This window comes from Erithacus rubecula (genome assembly GCF_903797595.1).
Source record: "Erithacus rubecula genome assembly, chromosome: 6".
Taxonomy (NCBI): domain Eukaryota; kingdom Metazoa; phylum Chordata; class Aves; order Passeriformes; family Muscicapidae; genus Erithacus; species Erithacus rubecula.
Window position 1 is genome coordinate 50,796,529 of NC_136688.1, and position 27,935 is coordinate 50,824,463.

At 41.2% G+C, this 27,935-nt stretch overlaps 1 protein-coding gene across 6 annotated transcripts in view; it reads right to left on the reverse strand.

Annotated features, from left to right (window-relative positions):
* CDC42BPB (CDC42 binding protein kinase beta) overlaps positions 1-27,390 on the reverse strand; it is an 88,289-nt gene extending 60,899 nt beyond the window's left edge. For 3 of the 6 annotated variants that reach the window (XM_079308871.1, XM_079308868.1, XM_079308867.1), the window contains exon 1: positions 26,942-27,389. In XM_079308871.1, the coding sequence (XP_079164997.1) occupies positions 26,942-27,119 (178 nt within the window). In that variant the 5' untranslated portion in view covers positions 27,120-27,389. Of the gene's footprint in view, positions 1-26,941 lie in introns of all 6 variants that reach the window. The other 3 variants (XM_079308870.1, XM_079308869.1, XR_013774625.1) reach the window with 2 other exon arrangements.
* Between the last annotated feature and the right edge of the window lie 545 nt (positions 27,391-27,935).

Consider the following 27,935-nt stretch of genomic DNA (forward strand, 5'->3'; position numbering starts at 1 on the left):
TAAAACATCACAGAACTGCTACTTGTAATTCAGCCCAGACTCCTGTTTTACCTCACCTTACATTATGATTAAGCTAATAACTTATAAGTCAAACAGAATTCCTACAAGAGGGGTCAGTGCCTTGATGCTAACAAACAAATCAAACCTTACAACCACAAAAAGATACAGAAGTCTGAACTGGAGACTGAAAATTTCATCATGAAATCCAACCAAGAATGCCTGAAAACATCTCAGCAAAAACTGTTAACTGCTAAAATAATGAAGGAACAGCTGTACTGAAGAACAGCCCTGCTGCTGCTTTGTCTTTAGGAGGATGCTACTGAAAAGGCTTCCTCCAGAATACCCCTGTCACTGAGAGCTCTTATCTATGCAAAGCATGAAATTTGAAGCATGAGACACTGCCAGATTTTCTGCTAGACTCCCTGTTTCAGCTGGGCAGAAGTGCCAATGACACTTTCCCTCACCACAGTCACAAATAATTTCCACCAAACTTCCCCAGCAGCACCACTCAAACCAGTTAGAGACCTTCAGACACCTGCACAACTCATACACCACAGCTGTCAGCACTGGTACTACCAACTGTTTTGCAAGGTTCTCTCACCTCCTTCCCATCAAATGAGCACAGATGAAGGAAACACAACTGCAGACAAGAAATAAACATGGAAGTTCCTTCATTAAGTATGGGTTTGCTACTACAGAATGCTGGTCATTGAACTAATTTTGCAGAACATTAGTTTCTGTTACTAAAATTCAAGCAAAATGAAATGCAGTATTTTGTTCTGGAGGACACCAACCCATTAATAACTTTTGCTTAAAATAAACAGCAAATTTTAGCAATAATTCTAGTAACTAAACAGAGTATCAAAATCAGAGAATCACAGAATGATTTGGGTTGGAAAGGACCTTTAAGATCATCTAGTTCCAAGCCCTCTGCCATGGGCAAGGGTACCTTCCACTAGACCAGGCTGTTCAGTCTCATCCAGCCTGACCTTGAACACTTCCAGGGATGGAGAGTCCACAACTTCTTTGGGCAATAAAATAATTGGTTTAAGTATAAAAACCCTGCTGCTTTGTTTCAAAGCCAGGAGACACAAACCTAATAAAGTTCAAGCTATCTTGTACACTCAAAAAAAAAAAAAAAAAAATCAACCCCTTAAATCTTACATTTCTGCTGACTGGTGACAAAATATTCTGTTATTTAATCTACAAATTTCCCCACTTGGAAGTGCATCAAATTTCACACCACTAAAACTAGAATTCAGTTTAGAAATGCCTCAAGTTGTATAAGAGCAGGTTAATTTGATTAGTTTTGTATTTTAATATTGATAAATATTATGTATTGAGCACAGCACATACTTAAGTTTCAGTAAATGGAAACAGAGCTTGCAGGGAAGGGCATTATTGCCATTTTTCTAGAAATTGTATCCTTGAAGAAGGAAGAAGGAGCAGCCCTCATTTTTCTGACCAACATTTCTGATAAAATGTACAGGAGTCCTAGGTTAGTCCTGCTTTTTCCATCTCAATTGGTCAACTGAAGTACTAGTTAATAAAATCAACTGGTTTAACATATGTAAATTAAAAGAAATATTCACCCCTAGAAGGGAGTTACTATTTTTACAAGCCACTGGTACACTAAACTAATGTTTCCTTCTAGTATTTAGCAGGTGTTGGTGCTCAGAAATACTGCAGCCTCAGTGGTCTCTGTCTTAGGAAGCTCCAAACACGAACATCTGAGTGTACAGAAAAAAAATTTAACTTGCCAGGACTTCCCCTAAACTGGAAAAATTCCAAGTCTTTGTCAAGGCATCTAAGATTCCTTAAAATTAAATATAACTTGAATATAAAACTGAGTGCCAACAGAATCTAATGATCTCAAAGACTACAAGAGCAGTTATAGAACAAATCAGAGCTCATAGAAAGCAATGGCCAGTAATTTATTTAAACTGATATATACTTTACTGGCATTTTGAGTAGAACCCTGTTTACACCAGAATGTGACCTGCTGCATTTAAGTACTGGATTCCACAATTTCTATCTCTCAGGAAGTTAAATTAAAAAACATTTCCAATTGCATTCCTGCAGTTGTCCCAGGAGGCTGCTGCTCCTCAGCTGTGAATATGCAGATCAGCAGCATGCACAGAACTGGCACAACTGAGTGAGCAGAAACTTGCAGCAGAAAGCAGCAGATACAGACTGTGTCCACTGAATGGCCAGAACAATGCCAAGTGATTTATCACTGCATAACTGGTAAGAAGAGATACAGCTTTTCCCTTTACATATCCCTATTTGATAAACAGGGAACTCAAACCAAACTATCTCCATATTCTGGAATGAATAATTACTTTTGATCCTAATATTGAAGGCAAAACTTATGATCTGGAGTTGATTTAATCCTTAATGAAAGTATTTCATCCTGGCAAACAGAAGCATTAGCTGTACTGGGGGTTTTGTTGGCAGTGATTACTGAATTTTGTTATATATACACACTGTTGTCAGGGTAACATTAGCTGAAAGTAATTGCAAGAGTTTGTTTATTCATGACTGTGAGGATGTAGTAAGAATTTGGGATAGACATTCTATGTGCAGTATTTTTGTATGCACCATTGTCTTTTCTCTCAAGCTGTTTTTGCATTATTGTACTTATTCCTGTTTAAAAGAAGGGTGTTTTCTGTAATGTCAGGCAAGGAAAAAAAAAACCAAACCCAAACAAGTTATTTTCAGAAGCCAAGTAATGTATGCTCTCAAGAAAATAATATGAAACAGTAACAGTTGATGTTTTGATTCACAATGAGAAGTGAAATGCCAGCATTTATTTATTTCCTCATTGAAAACCAGGGTATATATGAAAGACATAATGCTCCACACATAAATTCTATTCTGATCATATTGTCCTCTTCCACTGATAGATGGGATTAGGATATTTTGTTTACACAAAAAGAAAGCATCAATTTTAATAATTTGAAAATATAATTTAAATGTTTTACTCACAGGTAAATAGGTTTGTGATTTAGGTTTGAAAGCTGGTGCATCTACACTGCAGTCAATCTGTATTATACCACCTAAGAGAAAATATTTGGAGGCAGTTTCAGAATGACTGAAAGCTTCAGGAAATGCCAATGGAGATGATCTGACACAGCAGACAGACCATTCTGCACTGCTGCCCCAGGAATGGGTGCATGCTGGCCTCATATGTCAAATTTCCTCTCATTTCTGAAAGCAGCTCAGGGAAGGATGGCAGTGTTATCAACATCACCCTCAAAAAATAACAGGTCAACTCTTCTCACCTACAGTGTGGCTAAAAATGAGAAGTGTCAAGGTATGTTTTGAATTTCTACCTTCTGTTCATGTTCTGGATCATTCAATTTATGTCAATAATTTACCATCTGGAATCACAAAAGCTGACACCCTTTACACTGCAATTGGCAAAAGACAATCTGCTGGATTATGATCACTGCTGCTCTGAGTGGAGTTAGCCCAGGATTCTTGTCTGAGGACTCCTCCAAATTTTGATAGGCAGTACAAATTTCCAGAAATTCACAAAAATCACTTAGCTGAAGCTGTCAAATGTTCAAGGACACCTGATAACTGTTCTGTATCATTGTCAGCTCTAAGTTTTAAATAAATGTGAGAACTGCAAGAAAATAATACAGACTCAGAATTTAGACTGAAAAGGACTAGCTTCTCAAATTCCCTGCTCAAATCATAGGCAACATTGATTTCAGACCAGGTTTCTCATGGATCTGCCTAGTCAGTTTTCAATAATTTCCAAGGATGGAGACTCCTCGGGCTCTGTGGACAACCTATTCATATAACAGACTGTTTACACCAGATAGTTTCACAGTTCAAAACTGATCCTGTAAGTGATTTGGGGTTTAAGTCATTATATAACATGATAACAACATTCAGGTGGATCTACCCTGAAGGTATGTCCAAACTGTCTGGTCAGACAAAAATTCATCTTCCACCATGCTCCCTTTATCTCCTCATCCCCTGTACAAAACATTGTGGTAGGAAACTATGTGAATTGCAAAATATTAATGTCAGGGAAAAAACAAAATGACGCAGATAACTGTCTGTGGAGCCACACTCCCACCAGGCAGATCCAGTATTTTATTTAAGATGTTTTCTTTGGAGGAAGAACATGAAAGAGCAGCAAATTTTACCATTTCCCTCAGCCATCCCTCTTAACTTACATTCTAGAAATCAAGTAACTTGTGTGCCCTTTGTGCACCCTTTTCAAAGAAACAGGGCTCCTATGATATTGCTACTAAAACAGCAGGCTGGCAGGTTTAACAAGTTAGTGCTTGTATACATGTCTTGGGAGATACCCACACCCAGGTAGCCCCAACCTGCTTACTAAGGTGATAAATACCTGTTACAACCCACACTTGAGTTTTAAAGAAGTACAATACTCTTCTATCAGATTGTGAAATTTCTCCTGTATTTTAGAAATGGATTTTTTTTTCTTCTTCCATCCTATGCTGACTATGGTTTTAATTTTTCCAAATACAGAAAAATTGCTTTCCTTTTCCTGTGTTGGCCTGTTTCCTTTTACTGTCTACCCCATGAATGCTTTTTTTTCAGTCTGGTTTCCTATGGAAATAAGGTGTGTGTGATCACACTGTTGGCCATTCCTCTCACCCAGTACTTTTTGATCCCAATAAAGACCCTTCATGTTCCCTTTACCAAATTTCACTGAAGTTGTCCGAAGATACCAAGTTGCTACAAGTTTTATTTAAAAATGGCAGTGAATAGGAGACACCCACAGTGTCACCTCTGCTAAGGGGAAGGTGGCAGCAGGAGTAGAGCAGTCACCTGCTTAGCTGGCAGCCAGCACACACCCAGGTGTGTGCAGACATACCTCACTGTGCACAGGCATGCAGGGACAGTGGGACAATACTGCACAGAAGAGGGAAGAAAGGAAGTGTGCAGCAGGAAAGAGAAGGTCATGCAGTGGGAAGGGCAGGCAGTTATTCCACTGATCCTAGTAAAGTTGATAAGTACAAGTTCACAGGAAAAGAAACTTTACCAAAGTTCTGCTGTATACAAGTCAAAGGTGACACATTTTCTGCTGGGCCTTTGACTTCTGCCATGCCTTCCCTCCTGTTTTTATGACATACATACATACACTTCACTTACTCTGTCTGCCTCTTGCCCAATGATCCAATTCTTCATCACTCATCAACATCCACTGGGCCAATGCAGTGGTGCAAGACTCTTGGTTATCACTACAATGACACAAACTCCACTGGTTTTAAAACCAGGGAAGCACAACCTGGTTGCCTCTTACAGTGCCCTTGCAGAACAGCCTGTTGCTACAACTCTGCTTCACATGCTGTCAGAGTCCTCTCTATTCCTGAACAAGGCCAGCCAGTTTTACAGTGGCTGGTACTGCTCTCTTATAAAAGTATTACTGGCATTTACTAAAATGAACACAATAGCAAGAAAGTTTGAGTCTTACTGAGGCTGATTTTTCAAGACAGAAGGTGGTAACCAATTACTCAGTTAAATATCAAATTGTTTGTCTTTATTTGTTATATGAATAAAGCCTTCAAGCTTTCTGAAGAACTATTGCACAAAGGTATCCATTTGCAGCCAGTTACAGATTTTGCTTCATTTGATGAAAGTTTTCTGACATACTTAAAAGAGCATTTGAGCACACTCAATTAGGTACCTTGCTGACACTTAACAGAAATGGGAATTTGGATAACATTTGGATTTGATAATTACATGCAAAACCTCTCAAAGGTTTAAAAGGATAAAAACATTATTAATTTTAGGCATACGCCAAGACAGTGTGTTTTTAGCTTCTGCATCTTGCTCCATAACTGGCTTTATCAGTTACAGAAGAACTGATTGTGGCATTTAAAATTTGTACACTAGTCTGTGATAACTGCATGAAAAATTTATCACTAAGCTAAAGGCTAATGGCATTGGGAAATGCTTTCACGAAAAATATCAAGTAGTGGTTCTGATGTTGATCCTATTAGTGTTGCTAAATTTGCCAGCAGAAGAGCAAGGCATTTACCTTGAAACATGATGTGTTCACTGCTCCTCTTTTTGTGTGGCAAGCCCTAAAAGCAAGTGCCACACAGAAGGACTCAATCAGCAGCAATATGCCAGCTTGCTGATGAATGTTACCACAAACACTTAATAGCTGGCTATCTGCCTGCCCAGCCCATTCACTGCCTTCCATGCTTACAATGAAAGGACATCCAAGATAATAATACTCAAGGTTTGTACAGACAAGTACTGGGGAACACACAGATGGTTTCCAGTAGTCCAAGTGACAATACACATTGCCAGTTTTATTCCTGCCAAGGCCACTGCATGCCTTTGAGAACTAAACAGAAACAGAGTTCCAGCAGGTGAGAGGAAGTAAGGCTCACACATCTGAAGAAAAACACCAAATCACTTTTGTTGTAGTCATATATATATGCAAGACCTTTCTTTAGCAAAGGAAAAACAAAAAATAAAAATCACATGCCAGTCAGACCATGGTGTGTGCAGTACTACAAAGGATGCAAGTACAAGAAGAGGCTTCCATCGGTATCAGAGGATGAAGTTCACACTTCCCAATTTCTCATTTTTATTCATGTTACTGTCACCAAATGATCCAAATTTAGGGAAGTACACCTTGGCTTTTAGAACAAATTCAGGGAGGGTTTGTCTTATTTATTAATACTGAAGTTGATCTTGGAAGATGAAACTGTTAGTACTAACACTGAAGAAGAATGTGACTAAGTAGCATTGATTTCACAAAAGCCAAAAGTGACTTACTATGCACACAAACCCAGTGAAAGCTTCACAAAACACAGTACTTCAGGATACTGCTGTCAGGACACAGACTTTTAAGCAGGAAGAAAGACTGGAGAAGAAAACCTGCACCTTTATAAGCATTCATAAGGGCATTTCAGAAAACACTGAGGAGTTTGGGATTATAAATTCTAGCCCAACTCTCATGGGAGAATGTAAAAGGCCCCTAGAAAAACAGTGCTCCTGACTGCACTTGGTAGTCCAGCTTTTCATACCTCTTTCCAACTTGCTACATTTGTTTGGGAGAGGAAAAATTGCCATGCTTCTCTAACCTTTTCCTAAGCTTTTCCCAAAGATTCCCAGTTCTTCCATCAGACTACACACCAACCCTGATGATTCCCTGATGTCCATCAGCCTCTTCAGCCCCAGAACCCTCACTGACTAAAATACTGAGGAGAAGTCCAACAATATCTGCAAGTGGGCACTTTCTGCAGAGACCAAAACAAGTGGATCTTGCTGCTACTTAATTCCACAAGCTTTTCAAAGATGGTACTTTCCTTGCTCTTAAGTCTTACTAAAAAAAATGCAAAGAAAAGATTATTATTCCACAAAGGAACTTTTCTGCTCTTATGTAACTGTTGATTTCCAATGCCTTCATAAGTCTCATCTTCAGTCTTTTCATTTTCCTCAAGATGATACTACCCAGCCTGGAAGACATATGTGCATCAAGCCATATTCAGATGTTCCTTGGGACTGTCTGACATCCCAGATGTTTCAGATAACTGAATAGGGAGCTACATGACCACTTCAATCCAGGAAAGTCATTCTCTCCTGAAGGAGCTCCTCCTTGCACCTCAGCACACTCCAGTCCATTGCTTGGATCATCATCAGCCTTCATGTGGAATGTCAAGCAGGGAGCATTTCCAGGCAAAAGCCAACTTGTCTATCCCTTCCACCCCCTCCCAGCAAACCACTGTGACTCCCATACACCTGTGACACTGGAGCCCCAGCCCAAGGCAGGGAGCAGGGTGAGGCTGCAGAAAGGCAAAATGGCTTTGGGAATGGAGGTGAACGTGGTATGGAGCACAGCAGCCATGGAAGTGGCTATACCAGAGCCTGAGTCTAGTCAACCTACACCCCACTGGGACAGGCTCTGCCAAAACACATGTTCAGACTTTGTAAGAAACACCACAGAATGCAGTATCTGTTTAATTCAGCTTTATTTTTGCCTCAATTCTTCTGTATTCCTAGTTCAGGGCCAGATTTTGCAGGTGTTGGAAGAAGCCATTTAAGCCACAGCAAATGGCAATCACATATTGAAGCACGTCAGTAATGGAAAAATTGCTTCAGGGGGTTTACATGAATCACTAGCTCCAAACAGTAAAATTTAAATTATTCCATTGCTTTTATTTCATAACAACGTTGTAAATATAGCTAAAATCCACTTATTTCACTACAGGATTAGCAATCTTAAAAGCATAGTTAAAATTTTTTTTTGCAAAATAGCCTGAGAATTATGACTGCTCAGAAAAAAATTTGGTATTTTTCAGATGGTTTTGAAGTAGAGATTTTCTTAATCTCAAATTTGAGCTCATTCAAATTTCAATAACATACGATGAAACTAAATTTCATCAGACCTAGCACCTCTTGCACATCCTAGGAAATAAAACAATTCCAATGTGATGACCACATTGTGCTGATACAAGCATACATACACTTCATTAATTAAGCCACCACTTACATCATCAATGTATGAGCAAAGTTCTAGTTCCTGACTGCATGCTTTATTTCATCTTAGAAGTAAAACTTTACAAGAAAGCAGCATAGCTGTTTTATCAATCAATTACAGTAAATATATTTTTTTTCTCCAGATATACACAGGATTTTCTCTTTAGTTACTATAAACACAGTAAGTGCATTATGTAATATAACAATTTACACTTTACACTGGTGCTGTATTTACCACATGCCACCTCCTTTGTTTTTACAGTTTAGAGGTTGCCAGTAAGTTCTTCTTGCCAAAGCACCCCACACAAATGCATTTACAGTGACAGGAGTGAAATCCACCTTATGATGCATCCCTTTCCCCTGCTTATAAATTTAGAATGAAGTAGTTCAATGACACAACTGTAGCAGATCACTGCAGCTCCACAGATCCGCTCTCTTCCTTCTGCCAGCTCCAATAAATCCGGTCTCACCTCACTGACCCGATTCTGCTCACTAAGCCAGCAGGATCCCAAGATACCAAGACATAACACAACTATCACCCTGCAGTTGAAGAAATGGAATGATCAGCTGAAGGCTTGGGAGAGGCTGCTGTGCCAGCACAGCAAGGAGGGCAGAGGAGCATTGCTGCCCAAGCCACTGTGTCAAGTGGCGCGGGGTGCGATGAGCTGCCCACGCAGCGGCGGCACCGGTGCTGCCCTGTGCTAACGAGCTCCATGGAAAGCTGCATAAGGAAGCACAGTCAAATGACAATTACCTTTTGCCTGACACTTCAGTTCCCAACCACATCAACACCATAAACTAGGAAATACAAGACTAAGGGGATGGGACAATTAAGTGAGCTTACAGAACTGCACCTTTTTTCTTTTTTCTTTTTTTTTTTTGACAGCTCAAGGCTGCAGCACTACACATATAACTACCCTGAGCTGTTTTTCAATTTCAAGAGTTCAGGTAGCAACAGCTACTTTAAGAACAGGTGTGGCACATCTTTCTCTTCACTTCATTCTAAATGGCAGTGGGCAGGAGGACATTTTCTCAGACATTACTCACCGTGTTTCAAAACTTGCCTGGAGCTTGAGATCTAATTAAAAGGTCACCAAAAGTCAGATCTTTGCAGTAAGAAAAGGCCAAGAAGACATGTGACAAGCAATTACTGTAACCAGGCACAAGAATCTCTGGAGTAGCTCAAGTTACTCAGAAACAGAATCTTTGAATCTGCAGAGAATACTAACAAGTTCCATGCTAAGATTTGCTACACATTGTAGTGGACAGCCCAGAGTGGCTTTTTCATTATTATAAATACTCTCACTTCTTCAGTTCCCCCTCTTGACCAGGAATCTAGAGCGAAAGCTATTCTGTCTCGTGCTACTCATTCCAATACCACTGGCTGGCAACAAGCAAGAGGAAGACCATTTAGAGCAGCACTATTTTCACTGCTGCAAGTGCCAAAGGTCACTCCCAACAAAACTCAGGGCAAGCAGGGTATCAAGAGCATGGCCAGCTGCCTGTAACAGAAAAACCACTGGGCTTTGGGACACTCAGAAGGTAAGCACATATCCAGAGGGCATATCAGGATGCTTCCTGACAAATTACTTGTTCAGGCAGGATGTAAAGAGAGCTGAAAGGGAAGAGAAATACATCTCTCAGCCTTCCAATGTGTGATGAAAACCTTATCCAGATAAGGCAGCATGCTTCTAATTTCACTGTGCAACTTTTCCTTAATGTCTGACACTGTCTCAGTATATTTCAAAATTTGTCTATATCTATTCCCAGGCTTTCCACATAATATAGTTAAAATTCAAAATGGGTAAGAAAGGTCTAAATTTTTACCAAGAGGGTGGGGGTGGGGAGAATCTACCGGAAAACTGAAAAAAATCCTACCCCTTGGCTTAGATACAGATTTCAAAAAAATGGAGTCAAACTGTATGATAATGGATCATTAGCAGTACCGATTTTTTTAAGTGGTCATGGCTAAAAAAAATAAAAAGCAAAAAATTGTAATTATGAATGAAATAAACCAAGAAGCCTGCAGAATTCTGTTTTAGAATGCTACCCATTTACATTATCAGTTTGCAGCATCTGCTAATTATTCTAAAGTTTCAAACTAACCAGGCACATTACATCTGTTATTAAATAAGAAAAAAGATCAGTTTAAAGCAGGGTTTGGTTTTTTAACATACAGTGAATACCCATGAAACAAAACATTTTGGATAAATGATAATCAGAATTTTAGACATATGATAGTTTATACAGGTTCAAATTTTTAAACTCTCTTCAAATCAAAAAGTCATTGTTAGAGGAGACAAATCTCAGAACAGTTAAGAGTGAATTTTTAAAATCTAACTGAATTAGAACATGACTAAAGAGCTTTTACATCACATGTGTTTGCAAAAGCATACAGAACAAGAAACTAAAAATAGAACCCCAAGACTCTTCCTAGAGACATTTCCAAGTCTCCAAGCATTATAAATTCAGCTTTCTCTAGTACAGGCAGGATAAAGTTCTCCCTTCTCACCCCTCATTCTGAATTTTTATCATGCTTTCCTATCCAAATTTTTGGTAATTTATGTACAGTACACTGAATAAGCTCTTTCCACTTATCTCAGTATTTTGTGCATCAAATAAAAATTTTGGTTTTTGTTTGTATTTATAGTCCATCTTTTCCTAACATCTTTGGTGTGTTATCTTTCAGAAATTCTTAAATCCAGTTTCTGAATCATGATTTCAGGAAAGCTCTTAACAGACTGCCAGCCCACATGACATGCTGTTTAATGGACATGCTTCTAGGCATTCCCAAACCTCCTGTAGGCTCCTGGAATCTTCTATCCTCCACACTACCATTCCAATCAAGATCATACTCCCATTACTGCACACTCCAACATGATCAGCAGCAGCCCAAGATCCCTGGGGTCTAACTGCTTTCTCTTTCTTACATATTCTTAAAGCCAAGAGGGAACAAAAATCTCTTCAATCACTGTACTCACAACTGCAAATACCACATGTCACCTCTATGTCTTGTTCCTTAGCTTTTCAAGATAAGCATACCAAATGAGGATGATCCCAGAAAGTTTTTATATCAGGTACAGTATCTTAAAGCATTCTACTTTTAAGATTGCCCTTTAAAACATAAGTTTTCAGTTTTGTACACTCCTCCTTCCTTAAAGTGCAACATTATCCACATGCCATCTATGTTTAATAAACACTACATCCAGGATCATTTTGCTTTAAGATTTATTTCCACGCATTTAAGCAGAGAATTCCTTTCTTTCTTCCTCATTTACAGCCCATCTAGACAGGTGTGTTGATTTCAAAACAGAAAATCAAGTACTAAGACATTCAGAACAAGCTTGTAGTAGGCTGGCAATCTAAAATCTTCATCTCTACCTCAGGCTGCATTCTGTTGGCTTCCTACCTTTTTTGTACTCATACTTGGAAATAACAACCAAACATTTGGAAGCTCCTGTGCAACACCAGGATGAGCACCTGCATGTCAGTACAGAAGCAGCTGGAAAACCCTACTGGTGTAGATGTGCTTTTACAAGTTCCCATTTCCAGAGTAGGAACCAGTTAAGATTCATTAACTTCTTTCCAGAAATCTTCTGACAACGTATTCAGCCTCTGAGGACACCACAAACAGAAGAGATGGCCACAAATAGAAACCCAAGGAATTTCAGTCAATCTACAAAATGTTTTAATCTACTTAAATGCAACTGCAAACTGCTGTAGACCTTGGGCCAATATTTACACAGAGGAAAGCCAAATGGTTGCCCTTCTATTTTCTTATGCATCGTTTTAGTTATACCCTATTCCTTTCTTTTTTCATATAGAATTTAATATTTTCCTTTCCTAATTTGTCTCCAGTGTCGTCTAAGTAAACCTTGGGTACTTTGCCCATTTCATGATTGTTTTAGCTCTTCAGTAATATTTTCCACTTGCCTCGACTCACTTTAAAAACACATTCAGTCCCAAACCACAACCTTATAAAGATTGTCAAACTCTTCATCCTTGATACTGTAGTTCAGACAAGCTAGGTTCATTTTTGATATTAGTATTGTGGAGTTGAGGCTATGTAATCCTTTTCTTCCATAAACTTCTTCAGAATTCTATAATGTAGAAGTCTGGAAGAGCTATATGTTTTTTTCCTTTACTTTGCATAAGATACTCAATATATATTTCACTTAGGGCTTTTTTTTTTTTTTCCAGCTTCATAAAAATGTGCTCAGTACTGCTTGTTTAGTAATGCATTACTCCATCTTTGGACTGCGACTGTGAATCAAGCAAGGACGTGACATTTACAAAAAATGTTTTTAATCTCTTGGTAATTTCATGGTCTTTAGCATACAGCTTCACTCTGGCTCTCACAAGCAGGTACAACTCGGGTCTGTGGCAATGGTCTGCAGGTCACAAATACCCCACAGCACTGGGGGGAAAGGTGACTCTGCTTACCAAACTTGATTTTTTGTTGACCAAATTATTTATAAAGGAGTGAAAAGCCTTGAAGACTATACTTCTGGCAACTGTCCTGTTTATACCTTAACAGCCTCAAAAGTTCACTTTTATAATAATTTCTTGAAACTCAGCTCTTGTGTCCTATATAATTTGAATGTTAAAACAAGTCCACAGAAGCATTGTCAAAAAAACCAAACAAAACAACCTAGGTCCATAAAATCTTTCAAAATAAGTATCAGTCATGATAAAAAAGAAGGAACAGTTGTGTTAAACTACTCCACTGTATTATCTGCACGAGCAGCAAGAGTGACTTTGTCAGTATGTCTGTTACTGTGCTCAGACTGTACCAGGCATTACTCTTACATAGGAACAAAACTATACCAAATTGTTTTAAGAAATTTTAGAACAGCAGAGTAGTTTGTGCAGTTGTTGGCAAAAACTCACTGCTGACTGACTATTCAGCTGTATTTAAAGGAAGGAAAGAAAACAGGAGCACTTACGTTATTACATGAAATTAAAATTTAAGGAACTACTGTTCTGAAGGGCCACTCTCTAAGGAATGCATTTTTAAGGGACCAAGAAGTCACTTGGGAGTCTCACCTTTCTTATGTGAACATACTTGAACAACTCAGAATCCCCAAGTCTAGTAAGAATCTTTGTTACCTCATGTGAGAAGTTTTTCTTGGAGTATCATCTGTTCCATCTCTCCTTCAAAATTTTTCTTAACAGACATTTTAGTAAAAAAAATCTCAAAAGTTTAAAGTAAAGTACAGGAACTTCTGGAAACACCAAGTAAAGACATCTGACTTGTCCAATGTTTGTAGTATACTGACCAATATTTTGGACTTGAAATAATATTTTTTCACTCCTTTCTAATTCACAGATCTGCTTATTTTTTACTCCAATACTACAAATTTTAAAACAAATACTATGACTCCCCAACAATCTATTTCTGGGTATGTGGTAAAAGATTACAAGCAGACAGTGTTGATTTCCTCTTCCATGAATTGTTATGCACAGTTAAATTTACTTCCTTGCCAATTATTTTTTTTTATTTTATTTTTTTAAACACAGAAGTGATAACAAGCAATCTCCACCCAAGTCACTCAGAAAATGGAGAAGACAGGTTCTTAAGTGTTATATGGGACATGAGGGGGGAGGAAGAGATGAGAGCAAGGAGATTGAAGTAAGAAGTAGGTCTTGTCCATGCTTTCCTCTTGCAGAAAGATAATCCATTATCTTTCACCAGCTGTCACCCACAGAGATCTGAAGGTGAATTACTGGAGCACATTTTGCAGTGAGGTCTGTATTATTTGTTCTGCAGTTATCAAGCATATACTTGAAGAAAGAGATATCATTACCAATGTGCATAATGACATATTACAGCCACTGACACAAAAGATCAAGTGTGCACTGCTGTTTTCACTACAAAGTACCTCCTCTAAATACAAGTAAGAAATTAAAAGTGAAGAGTCTGAACAAGTAAATGAGGGAGGAAATTAGGGCATAAGAGGAGGAGAATGGTATTTCTCAGTAGTTTTAAGCAGCAAGACTCAGTCCACAAATAAAGTTATTGTCATTACTGCACTGTCTGCTTTTTCTCCCACAGTGTGTAGGTACCAGAGCATCTGAAACAACTACATAATACTTTGAGAGAAGTTTCCTCTGAAAAATGAACACACATTATAAACTGCTCACAGACACAGACAACCCTTGCCCCAGAAGGGCAGTGGACCATTACATTATATAGCACTGTCAATGAATGCCTTCATGACATAGCTGACAATATATGTTCTCTGAGAAGGGCATCTACCAGACTTCCAAGCATTTAGGAATATGAGATTTTTGAAGAACCTTATTATTTTCAAAGGGTTTTACTGTCAGCAAAATACTCAAAGACACAGATATAAATTCCTTGCAAGGAAAGTCAAGTGCCACTTTGGATACCTTCTAAGTATAAAACACCACTAATAAAGGATTCATTTCTTAGGTTTTGTCCCATTTGTACATTGTAATCCTCATTTTGATAGCACTTCAATATATCAATATGATTTTGAAACACTGAATTTGTTGCGCATTTTGGTCAGCTGAGTCCACTATCATCAATCAAGAATATCTGCATTACAACCATGTTGCAAGTCCAACTTCATGTAAGTCATGAGTTCTAGTTTACAGAGGAAACAAAAAACCCCAGCTAGTATCTCCCTTTAGATCTTCCTCTTATGAGGAAGATTTGTTCCACCCTGTTGTTAGCAACTACTTAGCCAGTCTCCTTAAAGTGTCAGATATAAGCATATTAGGAGCCCTACTAGATAGAGATCCTTTGTGATGTGGGAACATATCTAGTACCACAACTAAACCTGTATTTTTATAAAGGATGATTCAGGCTTGCAGTCATGCAGGGATGGCAGGCTCTTCTGACACCTCCACAGAGGAATGCTTTAAAATAAGTGCTATCAAGGTTAACTAGATATAAGGAAGCCACACTTGAGAAACAGCACTAAACATAAAATATAGGTACAAAGTTCTTAAAAACCTCTTCTGGCAATTCACTGCCAGGAACAAGGAAACTGCTGCTTTCTTTAAATGCATGGAAGAAAAACACGAACAAAATTTAGTCACCCTTCATTTACAAGCCTAGTTACAAGCTTGTCAATATCTATTTTCAGACTGTGGTAAAATGCCAGCCAACCAAGGCAACCACCTGAGACTATCAAAAAACCAAGTTGTGTGAACTACTTTATCTACAGCAAGAGGAAGATGCTATTTCACATACTGCTTTTCATTCTGAGAAGTATGAAGAACAACTGTTTTCTATTAGAGCAGCCATAATTTTTAAATATATTTGTTAACACAGGAAAAGAACATACTGAACTGCAGATTAAACTTAGGTTGGAAAGGACTTCTGGACATCAGAATCCACCCAATCAAAGCTGAGATAACATCAAAGTTCAATCAGGTGACAAAGGCCTTGTCCAGCTGAGGTTTGTCGCCAGGATAAAGAGTCTCTCACCTTTCTGGGTGACTCTTCCAGTGCAAGACCATCCTCATGAGGAGTACTTTTACTTTTCTAGAATCCTCCTTGCCATAGCGTGTGTCCACTGTTTGTCCTTCTTGGCAGTGCCCCCAGGAAGCATCAGCCTCTGTTCTCCCTGACCACATGTGGTAGTTGAGGACAGCGATGAGATTCCCCTTCTCCAGGCTGACTGGATCCAGGGATCTCAGCCTTTTTTTGCACCTCATGTACTTCAGGCTCCCACCACATCAGTGGTTTACTCCTAGATTCACTTCAGTTTCCCAGTGTACTGGGAAGCCCTGAACTAGACACAGTACTAGAGAAGTGGCCTTGGCAGAGTGGTGTAAACAGAGTAACAGCCACTTCCCTCAGCCTGCTGGCTACACTCTCCAGATGCAGTCCTGCACACAGGCAGCTTCCATTTCTACAATGATGCAGCACTGACTTTTTCAACAAATTGTTAACCAGGATCCACAAATCCTTTTCTGTATGACTGCTGTCTAGATGGTTATTCCCCAACTTTTACAGCTGCACAGAGCAAGACTTTGCATTTGTCATGCTGAATTATGTTTCACAGTATGAAGTATAATGCTGTACACAAAAGGAAGAGGATGGAATACAGTATCTGCTATCCCCACCCTCAGAAAATGCCTGAAACATGAAACACAATCTTTATGATGTTTAACACTACCCACAAGAACAGGAAGTCTATACCTAGACAACCTGCAGCCTTGGCTGTGTCAGGATAAACAAGGGCAGCTTCTCCTGGTCTGAGCCACCTAAATGCATGCATACCTTTAACACTGATGAAAATTACTGCAAAGCCCTTTCCTAAGGGCAGTAAAAGCTTCTTCACAAATAGCTTTTAATTTTCTTAATTAAAAATCTCCCACTTCCCTCCTTCCCAAAATGTCAGGGCTTTTATCTTTACAATTCACATCAGAGTCAACTTCAGGATGCACAAGGACTGATTATTTCTAGCCCTGGATGTAAACCTGACTAAGTCATACCTGCCAGGGTCAAGCCTGCCCAGCATAGCCCTGTTGGTACAGCACTGCCTCCAATCCAGTAAATCCTGCTGGCCCACAATAACAAAAACAGACTGATAATCAGAGTTCAGTTGCCTTAATAACCAGTAAATATTTCTAGGGGTAAGATAAAGGCAGTGTGTAGACCTGATACAGCCTCCAGTTAGGCATCCCCACACAATGTTGTCCTATGTTATCTGGAGTACCAGGCCAGAAGAACCACAGTTTAAAAACATCTGTGTGTATATTGACATTATTCCCAACTTAAATACCAACTGTTCAGGAAACCAAAGGCTGAACTAACTGGTAATGGAAATCTTCAATTACATACCAGAGTAAGTTAACACAGTCAAACTTAATTCCCCTTATGCAGGAATATGATGCCACATGACCTAAGGCATTTTACTACAACTAGTTAAGGAAAATGTGTGTGCCTCTTCCCTGTGACACAGCTGACCTGCAACTTCTCAGAAAGTCTGCTCTGACAGATGAAGTGTTTTGAGTTTGGAGAAAATACCTATTACCCATTAAAGGCAGAAATATTAAACACCACAGGCTCCAGCCTTTACTCTGCACTTACAACCCAAAACCTGTTACTGGATCACTTTTACATGTACAGCCTCCTGCACACATAAAACTCTTCTCACAGCCTTCTGGAGGAAGTCCCATAGTTCTGAACCACAAAAAATGTCATTTCCTTCAAGGTGTGTAACTTGAGTGATCCAGGTCAACAATGCCACCCTAAAAGGAACCACTGATAGGGAGAAAAGTGAGATTTCCTCCTTGGCTTAAAGAGCATATAAACTAAAAAGAAACATATTACATTCCCATTTCATGCTGACATAATGCAAGCAATCACAGACTAGCCACATAAACCTAAATCCTTACTTTAAAAATTTCAATACAAACTTCTTACTGAAGTACACCTAACTATAGGAAAAATATATAAAAATAGGAAAAATTTGCTTATTTTCCTTCAGATCCAGAGTCTAAAAATGGCCAGAAGCCTGTAGAACAAAGGCTGCAGGGCTTGCACACTGGGTATCCAGTTCTCAGGGTTCACAAGAGACAGACTATAGCCATGACACACAGAAATGGGGGTGGAAGGAGCAACACACAACAACCTAACTAATTCTATCAGAAAAAGAGCCAAATCTAAAGAATAAATATGCATCTTAAAAAGCAAACCTTTGGGAACATATTTCAAAATTATATAATAGGATCTTCATGCCTGAAGTCACCCTCCTGCTGTTTCTACTCGGCCTTAATTACAGTAAAATAAGAGACTCTGAACACTCCACCTTCCTATATTGATAATCCAAGTCACAGGAGCAGCAATAAGGATGGCAGCACACAGAAAAGCTCCATGAAGAAGCCAACTTTTGAGGAAGGATATGCAAAGTGAAGATCATAGAAACCATGTTACAACACCAGAAATCCTTAGATGTGCAAGGCAATGGAGACAATCCCCATCCACTCCCAAGGTACACATCAAACATCTGTAAGTAGTGGGGGGAACCACGGATAGAGGAATTCCTCAAAAGTGGGGAAAATATTCCAAATGTCCCATGAGTATTAACATGCAATTACTAGGAACCTTGCCCTTCCTTAGATGAGGCCAGGTATTTCATAGACACAGGGTTCAGTTCTTAGGCTAAGAGACCATTACTGGCAGAAAAATCAAAATATACAACCTGCTTCTACAGTGGTTGCTATGCTTTGGGTAAAGTTGTACCTCCTGTAAAAAGAACAAATCCACATCCCACAAACTTCAGAGTCCCAAATAAAAGTTACAATATTGCCAGACTAGCTGCAACACTTCTTTAGGACTGACTTCCAGATCCCTACTCCAGTGAGTTAAACACAGGTGTCATCTTATGTGTTACTTCACCTTTCACCAAATCTTTTGATGACAATTAGAACAATATAACTCACGTTTAAGCTGAAATAAAAGTCCAGGCAGAATTTTGTACTGACTTTTCCAAAACCCTGAGCATGCACATGTCACTAAACTGGCATAAACACATTCCAAGCAGGACTTCACAAAGCAATTATCCATGCTCATTTTTATGCTGGAGAACAATTATAAATTACGAAAAGAATTCTGGATACATTTGAAATTGGTGCTGCTTCTGATCTTTTCTCAGCCTTTTAGGGAAAGCAGCTATACACATTCACCACTCAATGGCATTGCACTCAAACAAATTAAGAACTATACCTGAGACTTCATTAATGCACACCTGATTAATAAATTCCACACATGACTGAATATTTGGTAAAATATCCCCACCATTCTCTAAAGCTCAGACTCCTTTATAGATGTCTTGGGTTGGGTATCCAGAGGTACTAATCACACTTGAAGCTCTAGGCCATGGTTAAGTAATAACACGTTTCAGTGTTAAGACCCTGATGACATGAATGATAGAAATAAAGATCTCAGGCACTTGAGGATGCCTAAGGCCTCAGCTGGAAATGATGGATGCACACACTTCATCTGAATGCACTCTAAGTATATCTACAGACATGATTACTGAGGTCTATGCAAAATCAGGGCTTAAGAAAACAGTGTGTAGTTTCCTACTGAAGAAAGCTACATTCATTATAGTGAACAAGATCTTTATAAATGAAAGCCTGCATTCTGGCAATCTGCATATGCTGATGAGAAAAATAGGATGAAAGCTTTTAGTGTTAGGAGACAGATAAAAGATGAGCAGATCACACTGAATCACAGAGCAAATGCACATTTCTCAGACCTGGAGAATTTTTAAAATTAAATCCATTTTCTTAAAAAAAAAAAAAATAAAAGGAAAACCCCCTAGCACTTCAGTGGGATGTAAAAGTGAGCATGACTGGTAACATCAAGAATACACTGGAACTCTCAAACACACTATATGAAAGAGTTAGGAAAAAATATCAACTCTATTTAAAGTATTATCAGAAGAAACAAAAATCTAAAAAGCTTGAACAAGTCCCTTATATATTTCTAAGCAGTTTATTTGTGGTCTATCTTCCTACTAATTTTTTCAGACTTTGGTAATGAAAAAGATGAACCCATAAAATTTTTCAAAATCCTCGGCAATGCATTCTGTTAATGGCATAGATAAATTTGCAATTGTTAACTATTATAATTCTTTATTTCTGTAATACCCATCTTAAACTAGCATGCATGAGTTGCCTTCAATTACATGCAAGGGAAAAAATGTAATTTTTTATAAATTTAAAGAATCTGTAGTTTAACATTTCCAGCTAATCTCAACTACAGATCAACATTCCTATAACATCAATATACAATATAAAGTAGAAGTAACTTGTTAAAAAAAGCTAATGAAACAAGTATTTTCAGTTCTGATTCATGCAGTTAAAATCATTTGTTCTACTAGGTGTGGAAGAAACTGATTCATTCCCACACATTAATTGTTTGCAAAAATAGATTAGTTCAACTTAATTTGTTAAAAAAGTTCATTGTACTGGATCTGTTGACTGAATTGACTTCCAAGCTATTTCCACTGATAATGCATAACTCTGAAGAACATGCAAGTATTAAGGATACAAATTGAGTGATTTTTTTGCAAAATATTATATCTTAATATTATCTGTGAAAAATAAATATGAAAATAATTTAGATTTGCAAGTTAAACTACAGAAAAAAATTAGATTTATGGATGCTTATAAAATCCTACTTCTGCATTACAATCTTATACTTCATCATGCACCATCAGTGAGAAACTACTAGCTGCCCACATATCTTCCTGTATGAAGACAAACTCATCAGTGACTTATTTACCCCTTTCTTAGTTTTCATAGATAAACAAAATTTAAATACAAAATACAGATCAGAGCCTTCAATATATCACATAACTCCTCGAGCCCTAAATGAAGACTGGTGCTATTTATTAGCACCTTGGTCCACAGGAGAAAAGCAATACCAACTTCTTTCAATGGGACAAAAGACAATCTTCAGCCAGGCCATCTGTCACTTTAACAGCACATGCCAATGGGACTCTCAGCCTCCAGACCATGTTACTTTGCTATTACTAAAACATGACTGCAGCATTCAGTGCCAGTGCTTCACAGCATGAAGTTTTACAGAAAAAGTCATTAAAAGATTGTGCCTCATCCTAAAAATAACATTAAAGCAGATGTCCTGTAAAGAGTCTATCATCATACAGCAGCAGGATTTTAACCACATGCCCTCATGTCACTAGCCAGGACTACAATGCTGTCAAAGCTAACATGGCAGTTTGGGCTACTTCAACATGAACTAATCCTAGCACACACCTTTGAAAAGAACAAAACCAGTTTCATCAAAGCAGAGAGGGGAGGAAACTGGGATTCAGCAGCCAGGGAGGGTTGCACTGCTCTGCCAGGTGACCACCATGACCTCGGTACAAAAGGTGATCCAAGCCATGGGTGCCCCATCCATGAACACAGGAAAGCCTTCAAGAGCATGGAAGAGTTCCAGCTGCATCCACACTGGGCAACAACCCCCATGGTCTCACCTTCCCAGAACATGTGCAAGGCACCTGTAGCTGCACCCTGCCCCAGTGGGCCCCCAGTGCACACCCTCCTGCTGCTACCTCTAGCACAAGGGATTGCAACAGGCTTTGGTGGATAGGGGATGATACAGAGGAAACTTAGCCAAAATCTGAAATTCAGTTTTCTTGTTCATCAGCTGTCTTCATTATCCAACCACTGTCACTTCACACACGTGCCCAACAGGCTTATCAGCCATTGCACAGCTTCTGCCTGCACAGAGAAGGACATTATACAAGCTGGCAGAGCCTGAGGTCCCTTCCTGGACTCCTCTGTGTATTTCTGAAAGTGGGGGAGGAGGGAGGAGTGCCAAAGGGAAGGAAGAGAGAAATTTATGCCCTCAAGTCAAGAGATATGACGTTTTATCAAGTGACAGTTTTTCCTGGTGTAACCCCAAAAAAACTACAGATCCTCATAAGCAACCCTAAAAGTCCATCAGCTCTGAGGTCATCTCAAAAATACTTAAGGAGAGTTCAGCCTCCTGTGCTAGCAGCACACTTGCTACATATTGTGCCCCTGCCCTTTTACCTGGTACTTCTTCTAGTACAACAGTACCTGTGACAGAGGACTAGGTCAACCCCTGCAGCTACTTTAGAAGATGCTCTAATTCAGGCTGGAAAGAGCCTTTCTCAGGCTCACATGTACACTTCTGAACACAACTGCTCTCAGGCTGAGAGAACAGGCTCTACACTGTTCTGACAGAAAGGCCACTCTGCAAGGTTATCCCTTCCCTAATTAGGTTTTTTTTATCTGAAAGCTTAAGGTGCTTTTTAAGCACAACTGGAAGAAGTAGAGACTGGACCTCAGTCAGAGTCAACTGGCAAAGCTCACAGAGCCCCCCCAAATGGCAAGATCCAAACTTGAAGCACCAGTCCTGACAGTGACCTGAAATTGTGAATCACTGCACCAGCACAGCAGCCCTTCCCAGTCAATGTTCTGTGCATGATTTTTCCATCTACGGGCCAGACTCAAGTGCAACAAATATATACCCAAATGTGGCAGTTCAGGGCCAGGCTAGAGGTTGCTTTGAGCACTCTGTGTGTACATTTTTTTCTCCCCTAATCCAGACTGGGAATATACTGATGTTACTACAACAGCATCCACTGCCTATTATGCCAGGCTGTCTTCAAGAGCTCAGCAGCAGGTACCAAGCTGGCCTACTTGTGCTAATCACCTGCATCTTATTCATTTTCCCCATAGCTTCAGCATCCTTAAAGTTCCTCTCAGGAAAAAAGAAAGACAAACACAGAGACAAAAAACTTGACCACCACTATCCAAAAGCAGAACACTACTCTAGCTGGGTAGCAGACCTTGTACAAGCTGAGAACACAGAAGGTAAGTCAGCATTCAGACAGCTCATAACAAATGAGGAGAAACAGTCCACATCTTGTGAGCCTGCTTCAAACAAAAGAAAACAAACACATATCAGTCTAAACTACTCCGACATGGGTTTTGAGGTGTTGTCACAAGAGAACCAGCCAGTACATAGTCTGGGAGTGAGACAACACTGAATGAAGTGTGTAGGGACACGTGCCACCTTGCCCTCTGCAGCAGGCCAGAAGTATGAAACAGGGTCAGAGGAAACAAAGGCTGAAGCAAGAGAGGCTGTGCAGCACCAGGATCATTTTGAATACAAATAGGGCCCATTCCTGTGAGACTCCTCTCAGCATGTTTGACTGCTGGCTGCAAACTGTGACAAGCAGCTGTCCAGAAACAGAGCAGCCGGTTGCGCCAGTCCCTGGTGACTGGAAGGAAGGGGCAGTGAGCACCAGCCACAGCCAGCTAAGATAACTCCTGAAAAACAAGGTGATGTCAAAGCAGCACAGAAGTGATGCCAGCCAGCAAGGTGCCCTGCGTGCAGCAATGCTAGCACAGGGTTATGCAAGACTCAGATGCTTCAGTATGAGAACAAGAGACTCCATAGGGAGGAACACACTGTACCTGAAAGCTGAAGGACAGGTGGTGCACAGACACCTGAGCTGTGACTGTGCTGCTCCAGCACTCCTGGACTTCTCTCCTTGCCAGGATAAACAAGGGACAGCACACATTTTCTGCAGGAAGAGTCTCTTGGGACATCCCTCTGCAGTGTATGGACAATACCACACTGCAGCATCCACAGTCCATCAGCTAAGTCCAAAGTCCATGCAGCCTCTTCTGTGCCTGCTGATAGCTTCAAGTAGTCTCACTTTCAGAAAGGAAGGAGCAAAGCCAACTAGAAGAAACAGGACTCCTCACTATTTCTCACTCTAGGAGCAGCAGATGCAGCAACAGTTCAAGAGACACTAAGCAAAGATTTGAGAATTTCTTTCTGAATATGTAGACATGTGTCTGTTACCTAAAAGACTTGGATTCAATTCCCACTAAGAATACTGAGTATTATTCCAATATCTATTATATAAACAATATAAGAGTGATAACCAACTGGGTGAGAGCTTATCCAACGGAAGTTATAAATAAAAATAACTAGAAGGACTTTGGACTTCTAACTTGCAATTCAGCTAGCTCTTCTCCAAAGATACATGGCATAAAGGTAAGTGTATTATACTTCCAGTATAGGGAAAGAACAGTCTATTTGAAAGCTCCATTCACCATGGGAAAGCTATAATTGACAAGGTTAAAATGGCAGATTCTTACAAGATTTGTAAAGCAATAGAAGCCACAAGCTGCCTCAAGGCAAAGGACCACACCCTGTGCCGTTCTATGGTTAGCAAATAGGAAGAAGATTTTGATGAAATAAGCCTGTGGCAGGACTACCAGGAAGCAGCAGAGGAATTAATAGGACAGAAGCAATGGGATGCACCATTTGGAGTTTATCAGCCTCCACACATAAGGTACAAGGCTTCCACAGATGTTGAATAGAGAAGAAGTGGCCTAAGTCTCACAAGATGAACATGGGACTTAATTTTCTGGATTCCCCATTTCTCCAGCATCCACCAGCTACAACACACAAGCAGCACCATGCTCTGTCAGAAAGCAGAGATATCCATATCCAGCAACTTCACCACACAACTCACAATCTCCTCTGCAACCAACAGCAATAAAAAAATCCTGCCTCAACTACCACACCTTAACTATTTTCTTTAGCCAATTAAGAAGGGAAGCAAGTCCATTAGCCATGCTGAATCATTTCAAGGGAATTTTATATGTGTGATACCTCACACCCAGTTCTAAAATCAAAATCGTGAAAATGTATATAGTTCATCTTAATTCAAACTTAATACCTATGCAGCTTATTTCCATTGTCAATGGTAAGTCTCCATTTTGTCAAAAGGAAATTCCTTCTGTCTCCAGTTGATAAAGAAACACTGATCTTCAAAGTACATCTCAAATATTTAACTACACTCTGATGCTTCTGCAGACACATAACAGCACAGAAAACTTGTGCACATTAATCCAGAATATCTTCTAGCAGCAAATCAGGCTGTAATTAAGACACATCATGACATCAGGAAGATTAGTGTGTTTGGCATGATATTTTCCTTATTAGCTGGAGGCAGAAACAAGTTCCTTGTCAGTGGAAACACATTGTGAGGGCATTAGGACACGGATAAAAGGTGTCTCCTTGCTGGCACTTACTTGTTTTTAACAGCTTGAAGGAAAGGAAGGAAGACACAGTATCAACTGTAATTGGCATTAAGGGTATCCCTTGTTGATGGAACACCAAAATACAGTCCAGACTTAGGCCCACCCCCTTACCATCAAGAGCCTGGATTATAAACTTTTATCCCTACACTGCAGCACCAGATGGTACCTCACATACATTTCAATTATTTATTGAATAGGCACTTTGTTATACCAGGGTAATCCCACACTGCAGTAAAACCTACACACTGTTTTTATTGCAAGCTATACTTTTCATCAAGTCAGTAACCTTTTCACATTCAGTGAACACAGTAAATAGAATTAAAAGAAGCGATTTTATAAACAATTGGATAATCGGCCTCTCTATCACACAGAAAATGACAACGCTGGGATCAATCAGTAAGACACAACCACCAGCAGCGCTATAGAAAAAGCACATCATTCTCTGGCCTGCCCCAAATCCTTCCAACTTCAGTTTTCAAAGTATGCTGCAGTCTGATCTATCACACTTAACAATTTGCTGGTGCTCAAGCCATCAGCTTGAAAACAAAAAACCCTGAAGGCTCTTTGCAGAAGACATACAAAGCTCCCATGACAAAACAAATAATCAATGTTCCCCAGGCTGCAGCCTTGCGGGGCAGATGTGATAAAGTGGTTAATTATTCAGTTGGCAATCGCATTACTGACGTCAATAGAAGAGTCCAGGAAGTGAATCCTCTTAGTTTGTTAGTGTATGACAAAGAGTGGTGGTCCCCACAGAAATTAAGGAGAACCAGCTGTCCCTTCATGTTAGTGCTCTGGTCTCTAGTGCTAAAGACACACATTTGCATTTACTGAAGTAAATCTGCCCCTCCCTCTCCCTTAGGAAATCCTTTGTTTTGTTGGTTGGGGGGTTTTTTGTTGTTGGGTTTTTTTTTTTTATTTTTTAAAGAGTGCTCTTTTAAAGCCTAATTAACTGTACATGCATGGAACAGCTGATAAACGGGACAACATTCTCGTGAGCAATGATCCCTCCTCCCTCCCCTTCAGTTCTTATTCCATGGAGAAGTTAAGTCACCTTCGTCATACATTATTATTCATAACTTACTCAGCTGAATAAACCAGCCAGCCACCATGGCCATTTTAACATAAATTCATTTAGACATGCAGCAGGGAAGGATCTCTGCTCTCCACATACCTCTAGTCAATAGCCCTAACTAAACAACATTGGATAGAAAACTTTTATCCTAAGTGCCATCAAAAGTATCCACATTTTCTTTTGTCAGCACGCTCCAGACTATTGGAGGTCTTCTCGTTATCAGGCTGCTTAACAGTAGGGAACCATTAAACAAAGCTCTTAGAAAGGCTGCCTAGAAATACTCTGTCCTTGGGGGGCATGCCCAAATTAAAAAAAGACTGCACGATGAACGGGAACTGTTGTTTCTTGGAGCCACACACACACACGCCCTCTCTAAAGCATCGAGCCGGCACCAGAGCAACATTTCAAAGCCCGAGCCCGGTGCTCTCCCCGCCTCCCCTCCCCCAGGTAGGAAACCCTCCGAGAAGCGCTGGATTAGCCTGACATTTCGGGCTAAGCCGAGCAGGGTTTGAGGCCAAGGACACTCCGCTGCTGCTCCTGGTGCCGGCTGCCAAGCGGTTCGCCGGGGACCGAGGGAGGAGACCCGGCGGGTCAAGGCCCGGCTGGCGGCGGGGGTGTTCCCCAGGGAGGCGCCGCATCCAGGGGCGGCGTCTGCGGCCGCTGCCGGGAGCGGCGGTGGGAGCGCACGGCGGGGCCGCCCCCGCTCGGCCCGCGCCCCTCAGCCGGGCACCGCGCACGGCCCCGCACCCGGCCCGCGGCCCCGCCCGGGCTCACCCCACTCGAGGAAGTCGGACACGTATCGGTCGCGGCGGAGCGGCGAGTCGCGGCTGCACTCGGCGTAGACGCCGACCAGGAGGTCGAGCAGGGTCTCCACGCTCAGCACGCTGTCGTGCCCCTGCGGCCCGTCCAGCACCAGCTGCTCCAGCCGCTTCAGCCGCACCTTGGCCGACATGGTGCCGCTCGGGCGGCGGGCGCGGGGCACGGACGGGACGGGGCGAAGCGAAGGCCCCGGGGCTCAGCCGCGCTCAGCCGCCGCGCGCCGCCTCCCGCGGCCGAGCGGCTCCTTCCACGGGCTCCGCCTCGGGCACGGACGGTCCATGGGCCGGACCCGGCCACCCCCCGCCCCGCTCCGCTGCGGCCTCGCCCCGGCGCCGGGGAAGGGCCGATCCCGCTCCCGATCCCGCTCCTCCTCCCCGGGCCCGGCGCGTCCCTCGGAGCGGCTGCGGCCACGCCCACCGCGCGACGCCCGCGCGCTCCGACGTGGGCAGGGCCGCGCGAAGCCGCGCAGGAAAATTGGGCCGGGCGGCGCCCCGTAGCGGCAGATTCGACACGGAACGCGCGAGGAGCGGCGCGGACTGTGTGTCCGCATCGGCACTTTCGTGTGTGTCTGTCCGTCTGTCTGTATATCTGTATGTGTGTGTGTGTGTTACCCTCAGGAGGTTCTGTGGTGTCACAGCTGTGTGTGCTTTCGTGCACGACAAGGGAGCCGCAGTCAGCGGAGGGGCAGCAGCCACATCCCTCAGTGACGGGCATGCTGCGCTGAGGGCTCCAAGCACGCAGCACATGGCGGTGTTGGTGTCTGTCTGCGTGCACGGAATCACAGGCTCTTGGAATGGACCCGGGACCACAACGGGGCGCCTTGTGCAGCCTCCCTGCCCGAGCAGGGAGCACACGGCACGGCATGGCATCCAGACGGCTCTGGGATGTCTCCACTGAGGGAGACTCCACACCTCTCTGGGCAATCTGTTCCAGTGCATGGTCACTGCAC